Raw genomic sequence first — 22,142 nt, forward strand, 5'->3', positions numbered from 1 at the left:
GGGGGGCAAGGAACCCAAACAAGTAATTTCTGTGTAATTCATACTACCTTCTCCCTAAGTGATTTCTATACTCAGCTGCCATGCCAGGTTGAGGGCATACATGTCTTAATTTAACAGACTGGATTTAAAAGTTAACACAGGCTGGAATGTATCTGTGATATCTGTCATCCTTCCTTTTAAGCTCTACCACAGCTCCCACATTTCCTGAAGCCCTAAACAAGAGAGTGCTTTCATAACACCTGTTGGAAAGCCAAGGCGAAAAGACAAAAACAACAAACATGATGAGTCCATCCTTTCTGCCAGCCTCACCTAGAGCCATATGAACCCACTGGTGAAGCTGTGATTCCCTGGTTTGCCTCCCTAACATCCTGCAGCTGCACTAAGGAATATTTGTGACTGTGGGTTCATAGCCTATGACACACACTTTCAAACTTTTATTCTGCATAAATAATCTGTTCCTATTCAGTCGCTCGAACTAATTGCTCATTTTTCACTCTCTCACACGAGAAATGAGCAAATATCATAACAGAGCTCTCTAACTTAAAATGTCTTCGATTTTATTCATACCTGCTAACAGCAACTTGTACTTGTATACATAGCAGACGTGTTTCAGTTTTCTTCTTTTCTGCATTTTTGCTTTTACTGGAGTTAGAGAAGACATGAAAGCAACTGCTAAATAATCAAGTAATGAAGGAAATAATCCAGCTCTTTTTGAATTCTTTCAACATTTGTTTCATATTTCCAACAACTAATCATCACACTAGAAGACAGTCTTGTATATCATCAAATCCATCTCTTTGTCAGGACAAGGTGAGAAGAGGAAGAGAAAGAGGAAGAGATACAGCTTCTTTCTACAGATTTATCCATTTTTTTTCTGATTCTGCAGAAAACACCTTCATCTTTCAAATGCATCCTACTTGGGATTATTCCCAAGAAAAAGAAAACCACAGGAAAAAGAGTTCACAATCCAGATGCCCTGCCCAAAGCAGGACTTCCTGATATTAATCTCAAAGGTACTCCACCACACCAGTCCAGAGCCTTGACTGAGGTCAAATAATGTTCCTCCAAGTATTCCTGTTCTCCTTTTCTTCAGAGCTAACTCCTTTACAAATTTTCAAGGATTCAGTGCATTTCTAAGAGATTTTGCCACTCAGTGCTCAGCCAGCTCAGCAAAGTCCAGACAGTTGCCAGGATCACATGCATGTATGCATCCTACTCATGAATCACATCACCTTGAAATGGTAACACAGAACATCTCAGACTTTTTTCAATGCTTTTACAGCAGTTTTCCCAACAGCAAGAAAAAGGCAACCCCTATCTACATCTGAGAACAATTCAGTGGTCCAGAAGAGACAGTCACCAGTGAAAACTGGGTATTAGCTCATTTTCCTACAACTGAGAAATTTACTACTCTTTTTCTTTTCCCTCGTGACTTCTGTCATTGCTTAGAAACAGTTCTATTGTAAACACACATTCAACATATTATGCACACATTGATATTCTCTAGATATACATTCATTAAATACATTATTGCTGGGGTTGTTCAGCCTGGGAGGGCTCCGGGGAGACTTCATAGCAAACTTCCACACCTTGACTGGGCTTATAAAAATGAGAGAGAAGAACACAGTGACAGGACGAGGGAAAGGTTTTTAAATTAGAAGAGGATGGGTTTAGATTAGATATCAGGAAGAAACTCTTTCCTCAGATGTGGAATAGGTTGCCAGAGAAGCTGTGGCTGCCCCATCCCTGGAAGTCTTAAAGGCCAAGTGGGATGGGGCTCTGAGCAGACTGATCTAGTGAAAAATGTCCTTACCCATGGTAGAGGGGTTGGAACTAGATGATCTTTAAGGTCCTTCCAACCCAAACCATTTGTCAATTCTATGATTCCATGATTATAAAACAATTTTTGACCAGGTAGAGGTTCTGCATTTCTGTTAACCAGTAGCCTCTTTTAAATGGTCATATGGTTACCTTTCTCTGGCAGTGTCAAAGGTAGACAATTCCCTTTAAGTCCTTTCTTTTCTTAGAAGCATAATTTCAAATTTCTTTATTTGCAGAACAATTTGCAGTAACTCTTTGCAAGCTGCACTGTGCCTCCAGAGAAATTTACTCTCATTCATGCTTCCATCATGAATCGTAAGAACTGGGTCAGAAGTTTGGCCCAATGCACATATCGTTTTGCTTATGTCTGTTCTGAGACATGTTCTTAGAGCACAGAGGTAGGAACTGCACAGGACAACACCTCTTATATTAAGCAAGATTTTCTTGTTTAATCTACAGGTATTTTCTTTTGCACATGATGAAAGTCACCTGACAGGCCTTCATCATTAGAAACTCCTTGTCCAACCATTGCCCACATTTCTTTCCAAGATATCTGAATACCACGAGATCTTCTTACAAATGTGTTATTCTAAAGAGACATCTTTGACCTGGCCCTGAGGGTGAGGCATCAAAACTGTCTTCTCCCTCCACACATCAATCCCTAACAGTTAATGTTTAAAAACTTTCTTTCAGATGAATCCCATGTGAGTGGTAGAAGCCTAAATATAAACAGTAGAGTAGATTTGTCCCATATCACTGGTCAACACAATAAAGCTTTGGAATCAATACAGAAGATACCTGTGACAGAAACTCACTGTCAGAAACTCACCGAATTATGACTCTTCTCACAAACCGCAAATGCAAGCTTGGAAAGCATCCTCAAATGGTCAAGGAACCATCTAATACTTCATATATTGTGAGTGCTTAATAGATGATGAGAAAAATAGGTGGGTTTCTCTCCTCACCCTCACTCTCTATTTCAGCTTTGCAGGGCTTTGCTCTCAGGGAGGTGTATTTAAACAGGAACAGGCTTGAGGAAGAGTGCACAAAATTAGAAAGTTCAGTGTGGCAGAGTAGTTACCTGGTTCTATCCAGATGCCTAGGGAAGGGAACTAGTCACAAATCAGCTGAAAACAGGTGCTCTTCACTGGGAATTACAAGTTGACCAGTGTGTATTGAAAGCCAGTTACCTACCTTGTCCCGAATCCCTTGTCTCATAACTTCTCTTTCAGCCTCCATCTTGGCATATTTGGCTTTCCTCTCTTCCTCTTGTTGCCGAAGGGCTTCCTGTCGTTCCTCTTCTTTCTTAGCGGCATCTGGGTCTTTCTCCTCATCCCCACCCAGCATCTTTCCCATGTCTTTGGTAGCCCCTAGAGAAAGCACAAGAGAAAATCAGCCCTGCCAGAATGTGGTGAGACACCCCCCTCCCAGATGACAACTCTCTCCTTCCCCACACTCAGAGCCATCTGTCATTCCCTCTGCATCTGGAAAGGTTTCTCCTTTCACTGGGGAGGCAGCACACTCTCCCCCCGGGAAGGAGGTGGGCAAAGCACTTAACCTGATCAGGTAAGTTACCTGGCACCAGCAGGAGAAGCACAGCAGCAAAAGGAAGAGACCAAATTTGTAGATTTGCATGATGGCAGCACAGTTTGTTTGCAGTCCTGAAAAGGACAAGCTGCCATCCACACTATGTTTTCACTTTATCAGCTCAGCCAAGTGACTGAAGATTGATTTTGAAGGGTCTTTAATGTAATAGGTAGGTAATAAATCCAGAACAAAATGACATCAGGGCTGGGAAAGGAATTTGAAATCTTGATTGCAGGTATGAGTAATTACACTCTTAACTGTTGTCAGAAATTACACATCCTATGACAGGTAGGACCACATGGCATTATCAAACAGTTGGAGCTGATGAATTCTAGGCTCCTACCGTGGATCAGAAAGAAGCAGCATCTCTTCATGTCTCTCATCAGTTCTGGGACAACACCACCTCTAATGCTTAGTACCTAGGTGAGATCACGGCTTTGTCTTGTTTCACTGCTGAATACACATTGTTCCCAAATTTTCATTCCCTGTGTGCTCCTGAGGCAGTTTTTTATTGTTGTGCAAAGCCCTTGCACAACCATGCAAATGAGGAGAAGGTTTCCTGCATGCCCTTTTATCCCCAAAGTGCTGCATAAACAAATTTATCCTGTGTTTCAGAGACATTTTATTAGCAAATGACGGTCAATCATCCAGCCAGGAAGAAAAACAGTGACTGAGGAAAGGGGAAGAGCATGTACTGTGATGCAACATCTTCAGGGCACTGCAGGGCAGCAGTAGGATCAAGCCTGGTTACATGGATGTAGAGAAGACACATATCCTTTGGAAGCAGTGTTGGACCTTGTCTGCAGCAGGAAAACCCTCTGCATCTTTTACTAAAAGAGGTTCCTTCATCCTGGAAAAACACTGCAGGTCCTTAGATGCTGAGTCAGGACACCTCCATATTCGCTCGTCACTGGCTGAGATTTAACTGATTTAATCTGAGACAGCCTTGTTCTTACATATAGTCCCAACTACACATATTCAACATCTCTTGTTTTCCATAAAGCAAAGATTTCTGGCCTTTACAAAAGCTTGGGCTGGAAGGAGACAGTATCAAAGACCTGCCAATTAATTGTTGGTTTCATCAAAGTCTAAATGAAGGAAAGAGGTTTTCACAACCCTTTATAAATTACTGTTCGTGTGTCAACACTGCTAGAGGACTGTGATTGTTCTTGCTTTCCACATCAGTTCCTGGGATAGTGATTGTGAAACTTTAATCCTTAAGGAAAGAAACATCTGCAACCTGTCACAATGATTCCTCATGAATTGCCATAGTGATGGCACTTATCAGATCAACTATTGCTTCTAATAACCATCAAGGAATTTGTAAAGAGGTAAGCAGGTCCCTTTTTTCTCCACACTTCTTTTCCAGGTTAAATGTTTTCCCATAACCCTAAGCTGAAAGCAACCCTGAATCAAAAACAAGCCTCCAATCCTCCAAAATGTGACAGAGAAATGTCACCTTTACATCTCCCACAGAGAAGCATGGAGAAACAGGTAATTTTAAGCCTTACAAGATCTGGTTGTAATACACAGTGTTGGGGATTTTTTTGCCAGGTCAGAAATAACAACAGTAAACATGAATGTCTGTATTCAGCTGCCTAACCACAAACCTCTTGACGCTTCCATTGCTAGGAAATCTGTGGCTTAAAAAAAAAAAAGACACCTAAGGACCCCAGATAAACCCCACCTGGAATACTCATCGTCCCTGTCTACTGTCAGCCTTCCTCTACCACCATTTTGCATCCTTCATTGCAGGATCAGAGTAACACAGAAACTCCTGCATATTGATGGAAAATTTACCAGACCATCTGGCAATTTCTTTCCTGTAGTGCAAGGAAGGCTAACTGAAATTGCAAGTAAGCTAAAACTTCACAGCAAGCAAAAAGGAAATACAGCTTAGTTGTGTCACATATACCTACTGCAGGAATCTCTCTAAGCAGCCTTTTTGTGCAAACACCAGTGATCACAAATCTCACTAACACCTTTAACTTCTGGGTCCCCCTCAAAAGATTTCTCCACTGATTATCAAACTGGTTTGGGTCCAATAATCTATCAAGTTTATCCCTTTGTAGCTTCTCTCCAGTTAGAGCTAACCAGACAGCATAATACTCCAGTTACTTAGGAAACAGAATTCAGCAACAGAGATATTTTTTTCCATTCTAAGCACTACTTCTAGGCTATCATTAAGCTACAATGTCAGCTCAGCTCATCACATAAGAAGTGATAAAATTGCATAATTTTATTTTATTTTTTAGGCAGGACCAAGCTTTTAAATACATAAGGAATTTTGTTCTGCAATTATTCAGCATACAGGACACTAAGAAGAACAAGAATGGATCAGGATCCTCATAGATTCTCTTAATTCACCTCTGATTTCAAAGTCATCTTCTAAGTATTCAAAATGCTGCACTGTGGTATCACTGTTAACTAACTGGAATAAAATGTATTATGAGAACCACAATCACTGTTAACTAATTGGAAGGAAATATGTTATGAGAACCAAAATTTTAACTAAGGACTCTTATGTTACTTTTAGAAAAGCTTTTTCCCCATCTCCTTTGTTCTTCATCCTAAGCATGTTGTTGTTAACATTCCCTGGATAAGAGCTTATGGTTTTATAAGTTCACCAGGAAGGACTCCAGAGAATTCATCTATGTGCAACTGAGGTCATCAGTTATGGCCACAAGCAAAAGGAAGGAGTAGTTGTTCTGTCCTTAAGCCAGTTTTGAAGCTTCCAAGGAAACAGAGGATGGACATACTTAATCTATTTGTATGATAAACCTGGGGGTTTTGTCTTTATTTTGTCTTTTTGCCTTTCACACTCATGAAATACTCATGACATATAGCTTGACACAAAGAGAAGTCAGAGACTGACACACTATTCATTAATCAGTATAGAGTTTCAATCTATTTCTAACATCTTTAGGCAAGGCTACAGAAAGGAAACAGAAACAGCTAAAACTCCAGGACAACATTTGCCAACTGTCACCTTTCTGGTTACGAACAGGGCCCTGCCCTCAAAGAACAAAAAAACTTTTCATGAAAAAAAAATCCCAGAAGTGGTGTGAAAACAAGTGGCATGGCAGTTATTTCAAAGTAATAGCAATTCCCTTAGTCCATACAGGCTGAATAGCTAAACAGTCAGGTGTTAAGCCAAATACTATGGGTGCACTCAGCTATGATGTGCTGGTTTTGGCCAAGGTAGAGTTAATTTTCTTCAGAGAGACCTACTTATGGGTTGCACTTTGGATTTGTGCTGAATACAGTTATGAAAGAGACATTTTTGTTACTGCCGAGCAGGGCTTATACAGAGACGAGGCCTTTTCTGCTTTTTGTACTGCCACGCTGGTGAGGAAGCTGGGGGTGAATGAAAAATTGGGAGGGGACATGGGCATGACAGGTCACTAAAACTGACCAAAGGGATGTTCCAGAACAGTATTTAAAGTTGGGTGCAAGAAGGAGGGAGGAGAGAACATCTGAGTGATGTTTGTCTTCCCAAGTCGCTGTGAGGCATGAGAGTGCCCTGCTGTCCTGGAAATGCAAAACACCTGCCTGCTCATGGGAACCAGTGAATTAATTGCTTGTTTTGCATTACTTGCATGTATGGCTTTTGCTTTCCTTGTTGCCTTTATCTCAAACCAACAAGTTTTCTAGCTGGTGGGGAGGTGAGTGAACAGTTGCATGGTGCCTGGTGCTGGTTCAGGTTAAAATATGACATACAGATTAGTGTGAGCTTTGCTGGGTTAAATCATCCTTAAGCACCTGAAAAAGAGTAATATGGCTGTTCAGGTACCTGTGGGAGACATTCCCCAGCAAAATAGCAAATCATCTGTCTGGAAAGCAGTTTTATAGTGAAGGTTTTGGTGTCATGGTGGACAACAAGCTGACCATGACCTCTGAAGCAGAGAAGGCTGTCTTCTGGGCTGCATTAGGAGCACTGTTGACAAAAGGTTAAAGATCCTTCCCATCTACTCAGCCCTGTTGTGACTAAATTTGGAGTGATCCACCCAGTTCTGGGCTTCAAGACACAAAAGAGAGATGGAGCTGCTGGAATGAGACAGCAAAGAAGTGAGACAGCCATGAAGACATTTAGGATGCTCAAGGATCTTTGACATAAGAAGAGCCCAAGAGAGCAGGAACTGCTTAGCCTGGAGAAGAGAAGGTTCAAGGGGTTCCAGTAGTATGTGTAAACACCCAATGAAACAGAATGAATATGAGGGTGACAGACAGGTACCCAGTGACAGGAAAAGAGATAATGTGTACAAACTTATGTATAGGGAATACAATTTAAATATTAGAAAAAAATAAATTTAGTTGCAGAAAGTCACTGTGGAGTCTCCATCTGTGGAGATATTTAAAAATTCATGAGCCACAGCCTTGAGCTACCTGCTGTAGGTAACCCTGTCTAAGGATGAGGTTGGACTAGACAACCCTTGTAGATGAGCAACAACTTCAGTGAGTGACTCTGTGAGACCTGATAAGTAAGTATTTTGAATTACATCTGAAAGTGACTGAAGTTAATTTTGCAAGGAAAATGGTGAAGAGTACATGCCCAAACATATCCTGTATCTGAAGAAAAGTAAATTCTTAACTGCTAGACCTCTGTTACAGAAGCACCACCAACCAGGAGCTAACCCCTCAATAGCTGACTGACATCAATGCAGCATTCATGAAGAAAACGTAAACTCACAAATCAGCTTGCAAGAGTGGTGTTGAATTTGCTCCTTGATCAAAAAAAAAAAAAAAAAAAAAGTCCTAAATATGGCAGGCAAAGCTGTGTGCTGGGAAAGCTACAGGATTAGGATTACTAAGAATGACTTCCAGAGAAATAGGAACATCTTAGACCTCCTTAATCAATTAAAGAATGATGAAAATTTGCATACAGCATTGTTTCAGGTAAGATAATTATGTGAAATCAAAAGCTTTTCCTTTGCAAAAATCTAATTTCATATTGTAGACAAGTAGTACCCAAACCTGTCTCTCAAAATGTGCACGTGTGTATGCTTAGATCAGAGAAGGGTGCAAAATTATCCCTCTCAAACACAGGTTTCACAGGAAACAGCAAGAGATTTACCTGAAACAGGCATGTGCTGAGGGAATTTTACAAGATTCTTTTTTGGAAGTACTTTTTGTGGCTGAGCCATATTTAGATTGAACAGACAGGACAACAGATTCCTCAGAGTCTCGAAATCACAGCATGTCTCTTTATCACTTCATCCAAACATAAGGAACTAATCACAGAGTACTCTTCTGGAGCAGGAAAGAGTCACTTATTTTTGCAGAATCACTTCAGAATCAGAACTAAGTACGTTTTACTGCTATCAGTGAAGATCATCAAGGCTATGATATAAAGCTTGTGTCTGGAAAAAACAACCAAAACATCTGACTTCCTTCTGCTACAATTTCAATAAAAGTGAAGCAGCCCTTCAGGAAGGTATTGTGTAACATTCAAAAGTGGTACTTCCATGAACAAAAAAACCATGTTTAAATATTAATACTGAACAGCTCTAAAGAAACCATCACAATTTATCAATTAACTAAAACTAATACACCTAACTAAATGGATTCATGATTCCTTTCATAAACAAAGAACTGATGTCAAGTTCAGCTGAGGAGCTCATTTGAGAAATCATAGTATCTTGGAGAATACTTGTTGTGATACGGCACGAAATGATGACACAGACACTGCTGCTCTCGAGGGGAACAAAAAGGAAGAAGAAGAGAGACTTTATTTTCTGACTCCAACATTTATAGTTTTCCAAAGGTGACAGTGGATTGGAGGGTGACAGTGCCACCTCTCCAATGCCACTGGACAGACCAAGGGTCCATAAATTCTCTCCACCTCCATGAAAGAATGCAAAACATAGGTTATTTACAGAACTGTGTGTGAGAAAGTTTGTTGAAAGAATGCAAACATCAGAAGGCTTAACAAAGTCTTACAAAATCAGGGTGACAAATACTGTTTTCTGGTCTTTTTGGTAATGTGGGGATCTCTGATAAGGACCGTTAACATTTTATTAAATTAAGAAATTCTCAATGACATTCAAAGCTCAGAGTAGACAGAGATATCTCTCTCTGCTTATTTTTCCTGATCCACTCATCACAAATCTTAACACAACTCAGATAGGATGCATTTATATGCATTCGTGGTTCCTGGGACAACCTATGAGCTGATGCTTATTTCTAGGTCAGTGAGAAGCCTATCTTCTTCAGCATTACCTTTTCTGTGATATCATGGGAAAAACACTAGGAGGATTACAAAAGGTTTATTTAGATGTGTCAGGACAAAAGAGCCATGGATCATGTGTCCTGTGCAAGTTATGTAGTGCCAGAACACAAATGGGTAAGAGGAAGGAGTAGAAGAGGAGCACTCAAGGCTTCAGTTCACTTTGTTTATAAATTAACACTACTGAAAAATGGACAGCTCCTGGGACCTTTACTTCAACCATTCGCCTTCCCCAGATTCAATTTTCTCTGTCTCTGGAATTTCACTTCAATCTTTATCTCTCCCTCCGTATCCAACCCAGACAAAATGTATTGCCATACAAAACTGTTTTTCTTTCAGGGAAACAAACTGGTAAACTGAGCAAATTCTCTCTACAGGTACATGAGATATTTAAGTATATTTAGAGGTATTTAGAACACCAACTATTTTGAAACACCACCACTATGGTAATGTGTCATTTCCCTTGCAGGAAAAAAGTCTACCAAGGTAGACTTTAAAGCCTGATGTTGAAGGGACCTTTGGCAGCTTGGTACAAAGCCAAATGGAGGCACTTTGAATTTTCTAGATTTTTTTCCACATTATTTGAGGCCTATGTTATTATATATAGATTGTATACATAGGCCTATACTATTATATATAGGTTGTATCACATGCAAGAACTATATTTCACTCTGTAGACGGATATTGAAGACAAAAATGAAGGAGGTAGACAGCCACTTTAACAGAAAAAGGTTTTTCTTACCTCATAAGCTGCTGAATAGTCTTCTTTGGTGGATAATAGAAAGTACATTTTTATAGCAAGACCCTGTCAGCCTCATTAAAATAATTTCTTAGCGAAAATCTTAGTCACCACATTTTTATCTCTGCAATCTCCATCTCTGCACAGTGACAGCTACTCTCTAGCTACACAGGACAGTATAGTACTTGCACAAAAACCAACATAAATCTCCAGTACCTGCATATTTGTGCAACAAATCAACAAATCCCTTTCCTATTGTCTCCTTCTAGCTTACAATTAGCAATTCATATTTGTAAGTGAATTCTTCACTTAGTATATTATTTATTTCTTTGCACTGGTGTCATGTTCTTTTAATACAACTCCAACTAAAACAATAAACTTCCCCATGAAATTTATGTGGAGACATCATTTTCAGGTGACATTCATTTCATCTGATATTAGACCTGTAGTCCAACATCCTAGACCTTTGGAGCTCTCTTATTTTTCATGGAATCATAGGATCATGTATGTTGGAAAAGACCTTTAAGATCATCAACTCCAACTACTAACTTAACACTGTGAAGTCCACCACCAATCATGTCCCTAAGTGCCATGTCTACATGTATTTTAAGTGCCTCCAGGGATGCTGACTCTACCACTTCACTGTTACAGTCTGTTCCAATGTTTGAAAACCCATCTGCTGGTAAAATTTTTCCACATATCCAAGCTAAACCTCCACTGGAACAACTTGAGGCCATTTCCTCTTGTCTTGTCCCTTGCTACCTGGGAGAAGAGACCAACACCCAAGGGGCTAAAACCTCCTTTCAGGCAGTTGTAGACAGTTATAACGTCACCCATGGTCTCCATTTCTCCAGGCTAAACACTCCCAGCTTCCTCAGCTGCTTCTCATAGCACTTGTACTCCAGATCCTTCACCACCTCCCTTGCCATTCTCTGGACATGCTCCAGCCCCTCAATGTCCTTCCTGTCATGATGGGCCCAGAACTGGACACAGAACTCAAGGTGTGGCCTCACCAGCGATGAGTACAGGGGAACCATCCCTGCCCTGGTCCCGCTGGCCACACTACTGCTGACACAGGCCAGGTGCTGCTGGCCTTCTCGGCCACCTGGGCACACTCCTGGCTCATATTCAGCTGCTGTCAACCAGCAGCCCCAGGTCATTCTCTGCTGGGCAGCTTTCCAGCTGCCTCAGCCTGTAGCACTGCTTCGGGTTGTTGTGACTGAACAGCAGGACCTAGCACTTTGTTTGTCATTTGTTATTGAGGTTTTTAACTGCCAACCACAATTTACATTTCACGACAGAGAAACCATCACTGGGCTAATACATATCTGGTTTTGAATATAATCATATAGGTGTGTTTTTCCAGGCTGAAACAGGTACTGCATTTTATAATCAGCTTCTGAAAGATGCCAAACACTCTTGATGTCCTGTCAGTTGTATCTGATTTATATGCATCAGAGTTAGTATTGTTCTTATCTCATACTGTGCCATGCACTTTTGATTCAGTATAGTTAATATCTCTGAGGAGTAAGATATTCACTTCAGTTCATTCATTAGCTTGTGAAACTCTTCTGATGAAAAAAAACCCCAGACCAAAAAAAACCCCCCCCCCCAAACCCCCCCCCCCCGAAAAAAAAACACAAACAAACAAACAAACAAAAAACCTACCAAAACAAAAAAAACACAGACTCCCTAGCTGAAATATATCCTTCTAATATTCTCTGATGGACTCTTTCATTCTCCTTCTGCTCTGTGACCTGACATGAAGTCTACCAGGCAGAATGAACAATTATTTTCTGATACATGAGTGTACGCCAAATAACCATAAATATTGGAAGATGACACCATTTTGTGCTGAGAACTACAAGATGGTGGTACATTATGAGATTATTGATACAAACATACAACACAAATGTGCAAAGACAGAAGCTGTGAGAAGGTCATCAGCTATGTCTGCCTTGGATAGAGTAAGGCTTTGCAGAAGAAAGAAACTTAGTTTCAGTTCCATTCGTAAACCCATTTCACATTCTGCATGGGTTTCATTTTCATCTGACTGCATCATTCTGCAATTGAAACCATGGTGAAGAACTTCTACCAGTGCCTTTTAAGACAACACAGACCATCAGGATAAGCTACTGCTTCAGTCACTTCGTAATAATTGCATTGACTGGAAACAGATTATCTGGAAATGTCATGAGTTCAAATAAGCAAGTCCTGTTGAAGATGAAAACAGACAACTGGATCAAAGAATAGAATTTTAAAACATAATTTATATTCCAGCTTTGTTATACAAGGTTTTACTTCAGTGTGGATGTGTGTTTAAGTAGCACACCCATAACTACAAGCTTGTCATACAAGGAAAACGCCTGATGATGCACATGCAAAGGTCAGTGTTAGCAGTGCCAATGTGTCTGGGTCAGCCAGACCCAAAAAAATGCCTTGGGCTGGGGGCACACCATCAGACAAATGCAGCTCATCACAATGCACTCTCAGATCCCTCCACATATAGAATTTAGGCTTTCTCTCACACATACTTCACACAGATATTTTAATAAACAGGCACTGTGATGGAGCACTCTCCCTTCCCCATTCTACACTGTTGCCTGTGCCCGCTGCAGGAGAGCACTAGGTTGTGAGTCTTCAAGATCCTGCAGCTGTGCAAAGAGGGTCCTGGAGGAGGTATCTCTGCTCCTGAGTCCAACACTCACAGCATGCAGGTTCCTGAGACTTCTTTCACCCACCTCCTGCCAGTTAAATCCTGCTACAAGGCAGCAAAAGGAAAATGCAAAAAAGCTGGAAAGAAAAGCTATCATCAGTCTTCAGTACCAAGCACAAAGAGAATATTCAACCACTGTGCCCCCACTGGCTACAGGCAGCTTGCACAGGGAGAAAAATGAAAATGATGCAGACATAATGGGGAGTGATTCTGGGGTACCAGACTGAGCTGACAGCTGAAGAGTACAAATCCGATTCTGCTTTTGGAGTGGTCATTGCTACTCCAAGATACCTGGAGGGCCACAGCCTACTTATGCTGCAAAGTGTGTGCAACCCTAGCTAAAACACACTCTGCCTTGTTTTCAGGCACATTGTATAAATACATTTCCAGATGCATTACACAAAAATAGCAATCCACGCACTGTTCTTTTGAACTACGACACAAATCTTTTCACTAAAACACAAGGTGATGCCTTTTATTACTTGTAAGGGATTAAGAGACATTTTAAGATTAAGAAGATTTACAGCAATTAACCTAATGTAAGTTTCTGTTACTGCCTCTGCTCAAGAGCTGCTGCATGCACAATTGGGAGGTTCTCCCATTTCTTCTTCTCAGGAATTTTGTTCATCTTCATTGTTCACACTGTAAAGCCACTGGATGCAGGCAATTTTGAGTCAGATCTACACCTGGAAGGGTGCAGTCCCTTTTTCAGGGGAACACTCCATGCAACCCCACAACCATAAAGCAGGAAATGCTTCCTGTATAACATAAATGCAGTGCCTCCTGCTCTGGTTTTGATCAATAATCCCTGGCAAATGCTCGTCTTGTCCTCCTGACCGCTATGACCCAGCTAGGATGTAGCTGCAAATGATCTCTGAACAGGTTCTCCTTCTAGTTCATGGAGGTCTACTCCAGCTAGTCACAGATCTTGGGATGAGATTCTTCAGGCCAAGAAAAGCATCTACCTCAGCAGGAGAATTCTCCTCTGAACTTGCTCACCTGATATCTACTGATGGAGAAATGAATGTAGGCATCTTGTTCACAGGAGCCCACCTGCACTGCACCATTCTGGCATTAGTCACATGCAGCTTGTAGCTCCAGCACAAAAAAAAAAAGGAACTTGAAAGCAGATCTGCTTGCCACAATATGTGTTTGCCTGTGATTTATGATTGTTTCAGTCCTGCTTTTCTGCTTCAGAGAAATTATTCACGTCAGCACAGAAAGAACAGCAGAATAAAAAAAAAAAATAAAAATTGCTAACTGTGTAAATCTCTGCTGCTCTAACAGATTTCCTAAATTCATCCTGGTGACAGATTCCAGACCTTCCCTGTTGCCTTGGAAAATGATGGTCTTCTCCACGGTTTCTGACTGACAAGGATGATGAGTCTATTCAGACAGCCCAGAAACATCAGTCTGTAAGATATCCTGCTGACTGGAATCTTCCTGTTGCTTTAAAGAAAGGCTAACAGAGATTAAACCAACACCATAACAGTACATTTGGTGACACGTTTAGTACATATACATAGAATTTTTCACAGCTGGCAAGCAGCACAAACCTATCTGAAGACAGCTGTGAGATCAAGGAAGTCAGAAGACATGACACCTTGACACCTCTCTCTGGTGGGAAGCAAGTCACCTATCCCTCTTGCCATGGAGGGGCAACTGCTGCTCCTATATGGACTTCCAAATTCCAGATTAGATATGTTATACATGGGCCAGGGGTGGAGGAGGATGTGGACTAGACGACCTTTTAAAGGTCCCTTCCAACAAACTATTCTGTGATTTCTCACCAGATGCCTTAAAACAATATGTTAGCACCAAAGCCAGATGTTTTAAGTAGCACTAAGAGCAAAAAAACATTTTTTAAAATTAAAAAAAAAAAAAAAAGAAAACCACAAAATCAAACAAACTAACTAAATAATACAAAATAAACCAGAAGACCAGACACATTAGCAAGATATTATGGCTGCCTCAGTTGCTTCCTCAGGGACTTGGATGGGAGATTGAAAACCATTCCCTTGGCCCCCTGAAGATTTTCTAAGAAGGCTTGTCTCCTTGAAATAGACTAATGTATTGGCAGGAAGAAATGACACTGCATAAGGGCACTGGGATGAGCCATAAGCTAAACCATCACTGAAACAGAACATCTTCACACAGGAAAGTTCTAAAGAGATTCAGTCAAATCTTCAAGAATCCTTATGAGCTTTTCCCATGCAGTTGAGTTCTTATGATGAGATGTCATTGAGAATTTCTACACAACAGCAAGAGAAGGTTAAACAGCTCTAATCAGCTTAGCTGGTAAAAATACTTACGTAACAGGAAAGATAGGAACTCCTTAGAAATAATTACTTCACCTTCACTTATTTTCTTAATATACTTCAAGAAATGTGGACACTTGGTAACAGCAGTGTAGCAATACACTGGTGCTGTGGTGCTTTTTGGTAGCTACAGTGATTTCAGGGGATGATACTATACCAGAGAAAAACACTATTTGGAATGCGCCTTTGCTCAAGTCAGGAGCTTGTAAGTCCCATCTTACTGAATACAATCAAGATTTCTTTGAAAAAGTGTTAACATAATTTCTGCCAGTGATCTGTTATGTTTTCTCAAGCCTGAGGGCCAGTAAGGCAGGCTGTGAGTGGAGGAGACAGGGTTTCCATAAGAAGCTGTGGAACTTCCATAGTGAAGCAACACCAGTGACTGCAGGCACATTGTGACCAGGAAAAACCCTTCAAATTTGGGTTGCTCCCAGTGGTTTCTTCATACACCCACAGACAGAAACATAACATACACACTCACACACACACAAGCATTGTATCTGCTAGCCAGAGTAGCTCTCTCTCTTCTCTCTTCAGCTTGGATTATTTCTTAGTTAGTTCTATGTGGGAGTTATTTCTTAGTTCTATGTGGGAGCTCCATCTAGGATGCAGCACTGATGGAACAGACCAATCTATCCATAAGAAATAATTAGAGACTACATGTCTAAGTGTGCCTCCAGGACTTTAAGAACAAAAGCTATCCAAATAGTCATTACCTTCCCTTAATTAAAACAAAAATCACTTCAGAGATGTGACTTCTCAAATCATTTGCATTGTAACCACCACAGGCTTATTAACAGATTTGACATCACATGACATCATTGAGGATTCTTTTTTAATACCATTTCATGGATTATTTTTAAAAATTTGCAAAAACCAGCAGAAGTACCCAAAAATAGGAGAAGAAGCACTGCTAGAGTACTTGGTCCCTTGTAAGTTCAAAGCTTTCAAGAGATCTGGCATGCCAAAACTGACATGAGAAGAAAATAACGCAAGTCACTTTCTGTCTAAGATTTAGGGGTTTATTTGAAAAAAAGTTATAAGAAAAATCAGTGGCAAGGCAGTCATTAACGTATTACATTGTTTTATATTCTAACAGACTATAGATGCAAATGCAAAGTTGAAAACACATTTTTTAAAAATAGAGGATAAAAATAAAACAAGAGAAATAACTTACAGGAAAGGTCTGCTGAACTATTGTTCATGCTTCCAGTATGATAATTAGGTAAGACGTGTGAGGTCCTTTTCAAAGCTGTCATTGTCCAGTTATTATGTGGTGGTTGTTTCTCACCTACAAACCTGAAAATCTTTGTCCTGGCAAGATGCAGATTCAGTATGAAACCTTTGCTCTGCATAAACTTCCACAAAGAAGTTGCCTTCACAAGCATGTAGCTAAAGCATGTCAGAACATAAATCCCTATATTTCTGGACTCAGGAGACACAGCTCCCATATTTGATCTGTGGCTATTGTCTCTTTTCATGCACACCACACTCTGGTTAGCCTTTAGTGTTGGTTAACACAACTCTGAACTCCACATCATTATCTTCCCCTCTGTGAAGGTGACTTCACAGTTTTTTCACGGCCTGCAAATGTTTTTCAAGGAACTCATTATGCAGTTTGCAACTCAGGCCTTTGAACACCTCAACAGAAAAATGGCCTCATAGACTGTGAGCAGTAAATCTAATCTGACACCCAGAAAAATCATCTCTCAGACTAAGAAAGTCATTTCCTTAAAATATCTGGAAAGAGAAACATCTATTCCCAAACTGAGGCATGTATCTTTCTGTTGCACAAGTTCCTTCCATGTAGGTAAGCCTTCTCTCCCACTCCTTTTGTGCTTGTGAGTCCTGAAGACCCCTATGGGTCCCACCCTCGAAACAAAGGCTGCTCTTTCTTTTTACATGGGAGGAAACAGATTTGTGTGAGAGTTCCCCAGGTAGGCTTTATCATTTGTTGACAAGTCTAAGGCCACTCCAGATATCTAGCGTTACTGAAGCCTGCACTTCAGCTTTGCTCTTGGTGCCTCTTTCATATCCTGGTGTTTTGTTCAGTCTCCATCACAGTGGGAACTGCACAACCCACTTTGAATATGCAGGTCTCAATACAAATGCTCCTAAAGGAAGTTAGGTAAATTTTCTTACAGAATTTTATAGCAATTTGCTTCAGGTTGACAAAAGCCCCACAGAGCTGATGAACATTCAGGGAGCAAAGACCTCCTGTAAGTCACCTTGCAGCTTTGACTGAAGAAGATGTGCTTGTTCTATTTTCAGTCTTCCATCAGTATCTCCTTCTTTCACCCTTTTTAATATATAGGCCATGCCTGCTATTGATCCACACATTTTTCAGCATAGTATGGAGTTACCTCAATCTATAGAATTACTCAGAAAAGCTCAAGGGATCAGGAGATAATTGAGCAAGAAAAATAATTTATGTAATTTCTGTACTTTTTACTTTATACTTCAGGAGAGTCAAAAGAAAATTGAAGGGCATGAAACACTTTTGAACCACAAGAAAATGGTTTTTGAAAACTTTTCTATGAAAGACTTTAAACTGTTGCCTAATTTGAGATTTCGCATCCTCATTTAAGGATAAAAGATGACAAAAACAAGATTTCAAGAGTTCGCAGCTCTATATTAACCTCAACTCAGAGAAATATTACATAAGTGAAAAGATAATGGTACAGTACTAAAGCAAAACATATTTTTATGTATGTCTATCTAGTGAAAAGGACAAGGGAAGAGTTGTTCTGACTGTTGCTCTGACTTCTTCAATTCACCTTGATTTACATGGAGAAAGCTTACTGTGTAAGCAACACAGCTGCATTCACCCTGCATTCATCACTTGTATGAATATCACCTTCTCCCTTGCTCCAAATGAAATATTCCAGATGATGGTCAGGGCTGCTCAGACAGCTATAGCTCAAGCAAGCACTTCTTTTTCCTTTGAGAAATGTTGTCTATTTTTTTAAGTCTACTAAGCCTGTTCTCCATGCACACTCTATCCCTCTTCTTTCCTGAATGGAATGTACAGCAGGAGTGTAAAAAACAGTCCTCCACAAGGCTCTCTTTATAAGCCACAGCCACACCTGCTGCCTTATCTGAGCAACAGAAAAGTCAAGAGTTTGAAAGAGCCTCTGAGGGAGAAGCTCAAAAACTTGATACTACACTGCAGTATAGGCAGGGCAGGAAGTATCATAAATAGTTGTAAATACTCAACATCAAATCCAACACAATCAAGAGGGATTATATCCTGCTCTCTCTAAGCATTTTAAGGTAGGGGCAGCAGAATCCCTCAGAGCCATGAAGAAAGGACAACGATATTGATTTGGTGTATAAAATGACTGTGTCCCATACCATGCTAAAAAGCAGTTTCTGTCTTGTGGCAAATTGATATTCTATTCAGGCACATTGCTCCTTTGTATTCACAGATTCACATCTGAACTACTACCAAACCAATTGTTTTGCAAATGTTTAGTATTCAGTGGTTTGTCAAGTAGCTTAATCGTGTTATGGAGGCATCACAGCAGGGTCTCTAATTTACAGGAAAGATGACTATCAAATTATCTTTTTGCATTTTTTTCACAGTATATCCTCTGTGGACTATATTGAATATAAATATGACTTAATATGTCATTACTGTCAAAATGGAACCACAAATAGTCTCATTCAGACTTAAGAATGGACTAACTGGAAGATAACATGAGACTTTGGCAATAGCTCACCTTGAATAGAAAATTCTGCAGCGCCGAATTTGGTCCTGTTTGATGTTTCTGTCACCTGTCCTCTAGACTCAGGAATAATCCACACACACATGCATTGATTACACTGACCTCTCCTTGCTGTGATTCTGAGCACTGCAGTATTAGCAGTTGGTAGGAGGAGAGAAAACTGTCATCGAATGTCAGGACAGTATTTCTGGTGGCTGCAGAGTTTCTCCTGTATCTGCTCTAGATGTATGCTCACAATTATAGCTGATGTAGTTAAATTAACCCAGATGAGACATATTCAAGTCAGGTCCTCTAACAGGCTCCTTTACAAGCTCTTGCCAGCAGTGCTGCTCAGCCCAGGCATCCCCAGCCAGCTGGGAGCCCACTGGCTACCCAAGACTTTCCAGAGACAACAGGGAAATACCGGAGCATTTCAACATATCTGTGATTATCTACAGAGTCATCAGATCCAGAACCAGAGTGTTCACTGTACAATACTAGTGATGTCCTTCCCTACCCCAGGCCAAGAGAAAAAAAGCCCTGGATTTTTAATACCTACTTACTATGGCAGGATGTGGAATTACCATCTCATAAAACCCCCTCATCCTTGTAGGATGTCCATCCATGTCAACTAACCTTGAGACCCAAGGGACCACAAGGACAAAATATAAAGCTTTCATTGCCAAACAGAGACCCCAGACCCTCATACTTCAACTGGAAGAGACTGGTATGAACTCCACTGTCAGCAATGCAGTAAACCCATGCTTCCACAGTGATGACAGACAGAATGCATCATTTGCTACCAAGAGACTTGTTCAGATTTAATTTTTTTTGTATACTTAGAACTTGCTCTGGAATCAAAGGTCACTGGAGCAAGGCTGACATGACAGCATAATCAAAACCCTTTCATGGCTACAGCTTGTTTGCTGTTTGAAACATAATCCAACATGTAGCCTGCTGTACTAGCTGACGTGTACTGCTGTAGTCATACACACAGACATATGCAGAGGAAAGGAGGGAAAAGCTCAATTACAAGCTTTGCATGGAGAAACAAGTACTGGTCACTCCAATAGCCAATTAAATATATTTAGGATCCTCACTTACAACCAAGAACTGCAGGCATAAGGAGGGATATCAAAAGGACAGTTTCAGCATTGACATATTTAATAAATGCTCCCCAGAAAGATCAGGAGGAAGGACTGTTATTTTCAATTCATCTGTGATTACAACTTCAATTGGATTCAGCCTCATTTTTGCAGACAGATGGGCTGCAATACTGAATAGCCATTCTTTTTTTCCTGTGAAAAGTGAAGAGCTCGCCATTCACTCTATGCTTGAGGGAAAAAGTGAATAAAAAAAATTAAAGTTAATATATCCTCAGCTATAGGAAGAGAACATACTTTAAATAGAATGAAAAAATGCATCCTAATCAAAGATCTTTGGAAAGATCTTCTGGCAGTGGAATAAAGCTTATGAATTCACCTACAGCAATAGTCTGAAGGAGTAACCTAAGAGAAGAACAGTGGATTTTATGGGGTGTATAAGCAGATAGCACCTGTCAAGAATAGGTGCACATTCACGTAAATCTGTAATTTAGACTCCTTTTACTCCGTATGAAAGGTCTGTGCAGCTTGTCAAGGTGAGGTGCCATGAAAGTAGGTCATCAAGAATGATAAGAATGTGGCAGCTTGGCTACAAGAAACTATTAACAGATGGAATTTTCCAGTCACAGAACCAGACACCTTGCTGGAGCTCCTCAGAATTGGGAATGACTGGGAGAAGGAATGACTTCTCACTGTCTCTTTAAAAGACCTACACAGGACCTAAGGAGAAAGCAAGTCTCAAAGAGTTTCAAACAGTCTGAGGAAAACTCTGAAGAAACAGAAGAGGTTGTTCTTCAAGCAAGTAACTACCCTGTGAAGCTCCTTGCCACTCCAGCAAGCTATCATGGCATGGAGAGGAGAACAGAAAAGCTCTGGAAGAAAAAAAAAGAGGAATAAAATAAATATAAAGAATAAAGAATATAAATATAAAGAAACTGTTTTCTGTTTAAGTTCCTGAACCAGTATGGCTGGAAACTAGGAAAATATTTTGGGAAACAGCATTCTAAGCCCCCTCTATTCTTACAGGCTTCACTATGGGTAGCCACAAGCAGCAATAACATGTGGAGTTCAAATGACCTGCGTTTTGATCCTCCTGGACTGCTGTTACATGCATGAAGTCGAGCCTACAATATAATTAATGTAAAATTGAGAATTATGTCCATGGGTTATTAGGTTTCAGCACAGGGCTGGGAGTGGAGGAATGAATGGGAATTAAGGCGGAAGGAAGGAAGGAAGGAAGGAAGGAAGGAAGGAAGGAAGGAAGGAAGTTACAAATTCTATTACCATTTACAGAAGCTGAGGCACATCATATTTCCCAATGTCCTAGCAGTACATGATTTTTTTGTTGCCATTTATTTCCCAAAGTGAAAACAGTCTGTGGGTATTTGTGTGAGCATTTTACAATGTTGCTACTTGACATGGATAATTTTTTGGTGTTTGGAAGTTTCAGAAGTGCTGTCACCATCAGAACACTTTGACATACCGAGGCTGTTCTACCAGAAAGATCCTTCAGTAAGTGAAATGCTTGCTTACATTTCTTCCCCAGATGGGGAAACATTCCTCCAGGCCACAGGAATGGACTCTTGTCAAGGGAAAGATCATACTGACATCACTTTTACAGATGAACTGAGTGCTGCAACAAAAGTCTCTTGCTAAAAATTGAACTAGTGCTTTCTGTCCCTCAAATACACTCACTTCTAATGGGATTATTTTGTCCTTCTTGTTCAAGAAGAAACTGTATCCAACACTAAGGATGTAAAATGCAAGGAAGACATAATGACAGCCTGACATTAGATAGCTAAAATGGACCTCATCTCTTCAGGGCAATTAAGAATAACCTTCTAGCATTCTTTTTTTCTACCTCACATATATGAACTGCATTTGTGGATGACTAACTAGATAAATGAGGTCTAAACCACGTAATA

General features: G+C 40.3%; 1 protein-coding gene across 1 annotated transcript in view; it reads right to left on the reverse strand.

Moving 5' to 3' along the window:
* LOC121334698 (complexin-1) overlaps positions 1-22,142 on the reverse strand; it is a 104,412-nt gene that overhangs the window by 34,734 nt on the left and 47,536 nt on the right. Inside the window, exon 3 of the mRNA XM_041402062.1 lies at positions 3,016-3,191. Within this exon, the coding sequence (XP_041257996.1) occupies positions 3,016-3,191 (176 nt within the window). The remainder of the gene's footprint in view (positions 1-3,015; positions 3,192-22,142) is intronic.

Source organism: Onychostruthus taczanowskii, unplaced genomic scaffold, assembly GCF_017590055.1.
Source record: "Onychostruthus taczanowskii isolate IOZ18803 unplaced genomic scaffold, ASM1759005v1 scaffold190, whole genome shotgun sequence".
Lineage (NCBI taxonomy): Eukaryota > Metazoa > Chordata > Aves > Passeriformes > Passeridae > Onychostruthus > Onychostruthus taczanowskii.